We start from the raw sequence: 4,626 nt of genomic DNA, 5'->3' as shown, positions 1-4,626 counted from the left end.
GCTACATCAACAAGATGATCAGCATGCGCAGCAGGCCAAGTTTCGTTGCCTTAGGAGACGGAGGGATCCGAGAATAACAGCCTTTTGCATCCGCGATGCCAAAAACTCAACTTGCGGAGAACAAGTTGGGATTTTAGCCAATGCAGACACAAAAGTCTGTTTCATCCCTCCTAGGACGCCAACAATAAGTACGACAAGCTTGACACGGTAGCCTGGGTAGAGTTTGCCAATTTCAAACAGGAGATCCTGATATATTTCGTGTTTGTGCTCTTCTTTAACCGTGATGTTATACTCAGCAGGTGCTGAGAACTCGATAACATAAATGTCACGAGCGGTTTTATCAAAGAGCACAATATCAGGTTTATTGTGATCGATTTTCCGCGTTGTTGCGAATGGCACGTTCCAATAAATACGGCAACGGTCATTCTCAACAACTTGCGGAATATCTCCTGGCAGATAAGGCAGCACTGGTGTTTTATCGATACCGTGAGTATGTCTTAGGTGGTAGTAAAGTACTCGCAGAGCAGCATTGTGACGCTGGACATATGCATTTCTTGCCAGATCAGGACATGCTGACAACAGCATTATTATTATTATTATTATTATTATTATTATTATTATGAGTTAATATTACTATAATGATTATTACGAATATTACTATTATTACTATGATTACTACTAATTTAATATTTCTTCCATTAGTTATTGATAAATAATAATTCATGTGTGTCGTTACAATGTGAGTGTGAGAGACATATCTGCTCGGGAAACTAGTTGTAAGTTATAAAATGTAAATTCGAATCGTGCAAAACCTTTTCCTTTTTTGTGTGATTTCCCATTTCAAAAGATTCGGGTTTTTCTCTAACATCTGTATTTTATTGCTATTTTCCTGCTTTCTACGACAGGCAATAAAACCCAAAGGGATTATGGACCCGCGAGCGTTTGGTCAACGCAAGCGGGATCCGTGGGCTCTTGGATTTATTGCTGGTCTCCTACGGTTCGGGTCTTGGAATTCCGTACCTGGACTCTCTACTCTCTACTCGATACCCTATGTTATTTTTCACTTCCTACGTCATTACTCCTACTACTACAACCCGCAGACTCCTTCTACAACCCTGATCTGGGAGCCTGAGGTGAGGGTCCTGCATCGACATCCATGACACTTCGTCCTGACTCCCCGTTCCGAGCACTCCGTCTCCGGGTGACATAACGATGAATAAAACTCAGTCACCAAAACAGATTTTTTTTCTTTTAAAAATTGTTAGAAATTTTTTTTCAATTATGTGAATTTTAATATTTATTATACCTTATTTAAAATAATAAAATAATTCTTAAGTGAAAGATTTAGATGTATTAATTATTTTATTATTAATTGTAAAAATTCATAATATTTATTCTGTTTATCTTACCTAAATCTGTGATAACTTGTTGACTATTGAGCTCTAAATTATCCGCAAATTTTCCAATGAAACTAACTGCTTCGATTTTATCACCTTTAACCAATGGACAATCGAAGAGTTGAGGGTTTAACAAATGCGCTGCAAAATGTACCGGATGAGAGATGAAATCTTTGCGCTCCAAGTACTTGTCTTCAACGTAACTTTGACTTTTTTCTTCTAGAAAATATGATTTGTCAATGAAATCTCCGTACACATCAGTCAATTTTTTGGATAAATTCAATAGTGTTGGATATTCTCCTTCCAAACATTTAATAACTGAACAGGGAATATCAATCAGATCATGGACATTCTGCACCATTGGCCAAAAGTAACTGTCGTCTCTGATATCTAAACGCATTTCTTCAGTAATCATTTTTATCACGTTTTTTATTAAAGGTTGCTATCTGCAACGATTCTTTAATACGGAGTAAACTGTTTAAACTTGAATTATATGAACTCCAGCGCGTATTAATAGGTAGCAATAAATGTAGTACTTTATTAGTTTTTTGACGTTATGTGTCTTTTAATACGGAATAAAGCAAAGTATGATTTTGAAAAAATTTGATGATTTTTTTTTATTTATCAATTATTTCTTCTATTCCTGTCAACGAAAGGACATCTTTAACTAATAAATTCAGGCCATGGGCAACACATCCAAAAGTAATTAAATGAGGATATTTATTTTCTAAAATACCCCAAGCAGCTTTCATATTTTTTGCATTGTCTGTGACTAACGCATAGACTTTGTGCGGTCCTACTTCTTCAATAGCCGTACTGCGGATTCCAGTTATAAAGTTTCCAGTACGCGATTCTGTACTAACATCAATTGCCTTATGAAAGATTGGTTTGGGTGCCTTAAATACGATATTTATAATCGAACGATTAATGTCTATCCAGCCATTAGATAAGATCGTCAACTAATTTGCATTCTCTGATTTGTTTTTCATGACACATTTCAATAATTGATACTCTTCATCTAGAAGTCTACCAGATAATTGATCCTTAGATGGTGGAATGTATCCAGGTGAACTGAGTTTCAAAAATTTTTTCAAACAATCATTTCTAACCAGTCTGAAAGCTGAGCAGCTTGAATATACAGCACGAGCTAACATTTTCTCCATTTTATTTTTTTTTTCAATTGGAATTTTGTCAATAAAGTTATTCAAGTTGTTTTGACTTGTTTTTTTCGATGAAAGTTTCTGTAAAATAAAATTAATTATTCATGATGACGAGTTATCATATGAGTTATAATCTAAATAAATTAACTCTGATAATTTACATAGAATATTTATGACACTGAAGTTAGCTGACAGCTGTCGATTTTTTTAATTCTTATAACAAATCAATTATAACACTAAAAGTGCTTCTAAAAATTTTCAGTGATAATTTTCTTCAATTTTTACATTTGGAATTTTTTTGTTAAATTTTTTTCATAGTAATTTAATTATTATAAAATTCTAAAAAAATTTATAATGTCTATTGGCTTCAGTGTTATTAATATTTGAATATAATTTAAAAGTGAAAATTGTTCAATGTTTACATTGTGAGTGTTAACAATAAACAAATATATTGTATAAATTTACTTGCCCATACCTTTAACAAAGAACTATAACAATTTTCAGCTGCTACATTACTTTCTTTTATTGCATCTGGACATTTATTGCATTTAGTTAAATGGATTTCCATACGCTTAGCATTAGAAACGTAAGTAATGCCACAGTATTTACGTTTCCCGTCTAAAATTTGTTTGTTGTCAAGATATTCAGAAAAATGATTCCAAACAATAGATTTTGGCTTAGGCATATTGTTTATTATAAAAAAATACGGACCAGTGCAATAAGAAAATGATCATGTATTCGTTTCAATTTATTATTAATCACATAAATTAACTAATAACGTAATAACTATTCGACATTTACTCTCTGACGCTGATAGAGCGCAATGGGCCATTTTGTTTTCATAATTTAGAATAGTACATATATATCTGACACTGCAAACAGTTAATTTTCCTTGAGAAATATATTTTACCCGTTATTTAACCAAATAACTTACTGATTACCAACCGGATATTTGTCCGCTGTTAACACTAATTTAGAGACTAGGCCCCAGTAGGTGCTGCCTCTTTCTGCAGAAAGTGAAACTATATTTGAATTTAAATATAGTTCCAATTACGCAACAGTATATAAGTGTGTATTTACAAGTATAATTGTTAAGAAACCGAGCAAAACCGATTATTTTCAACGAAAGTTCTTATCGTTTGTCTAAAAATTATAAGAACTTATTTTAGTTATGCCAATCACCGCTAGGACGCTTTAGCTTAAAATCTTCCCATACTCAGACCGGTATTTCAAATAAATAAATTTGATAATTTTAGTAAATTTTTACTCAAATTAGTATGAGAAATTCAATGCCACTTAATGCTTTCTTGTATTCGTGCTGAATTATTCATTGGTCAAGACCAATGACATCAGGATACTTATTTTTTTTGTATTAATACCGTTAACAACATTCTAAGGATTATGTCAGTAAATTTGTATACAGATAGCTCTGAAGTGCGACTGATCTTGATTTCGATGTGGAGGCTAGGATTTACAAGTTAATGTTATGTATCATCTCGAAAGAAGATTAAATGCAACTTGCTTCAATTGGCCAAATATTGTGTTTCGGAAGTTCCCGAACGTCAAAGAGTTTTTGATAATGCAATAAGTCCATTTGTTTATTTGCGCTCAACTTGGCCTCTAAATGGCTTGTGACTGTCCCAATATTATAAGTCGGAAAAATCGGAGGAATTCTTCGAATTTTCCACAAAATTTTCTATGATTGGATTCAGTCAAATAATGGACTTAGTATTGTTCCCGGCGATGTTATTATCAACTTCGGTAATTAGTTTTTCTAGGTCACTTTTCGTTTTTTACAAGACAATTCATTTGTTTATTTCCTGCATTTTCTGTATATTTCATTCAGTCTGAAGACTCGGGTTCACTTACTTTTGCTTGGAATGCTTCAAATTCAATTTCAAAAGAGATCAGTAATAATTTTAAGACTCTGTTATTCAGAAAACAATAGTTTGTATTTTAGGACTTGATAATTTTGTCACGATATTTAGATATCGCGGCAGTCTCGCATCAGGTCGGTGAGCAACAGAGGGCAGCACCCGCTGCTCACACGTCTCATCCGACATTGCCAT

At 33.2% G+C, this 4,626-nt stretch overlaps 1 protein-coding gene across 1 annotated transcript in view; it reads right to left on the bottom strand.

Annotated features, from left to right (window-relative positions):
• LOC128668666 (probable serine/threonine-protein kinase clkA) overlaps positions 1 to 1,812 on the bottom strand; it is a gene marked incomplete at its 3' end in the record, with an annotated part of 3,339 nt that extends 1,527 nt beyond the window's left edge. The window contains exon 1 of the mRNA XM_053742044.1: positions 1,477 to 1,812. Coding sequence (XP_053598019.1) covers positions 1,477 to 1,812 — 336 coding nt within the window. The remainder of the gene's footprint in view (positions 1 to 1,476) is intronic.
• Positions 1,813 to 4,626: the final 2,814 nt, after the last annotated feature.

The sequence above is a fragment of the Microplitis demolitor genome, chromosome 9, assembly GCF_026212275.2.
Source record: "Microplitis demolitor isolate Queensland-Clemson2020A chromosome 9, iyMicDemo2.1a, whole genome shotgun sequence".
Classification (NCBI taxonomy): domain Eukaryota; kingdom Metazoa; phylum Arthropoda; class Insecta; order Hymenoptera; family Braconidae; genus Microplitis; species Microplitis demolitor.
Note: the sequence above shows the minus strand (reverse complement) of the source record. Positions and strands in the feature narration are given on the sequence as shown.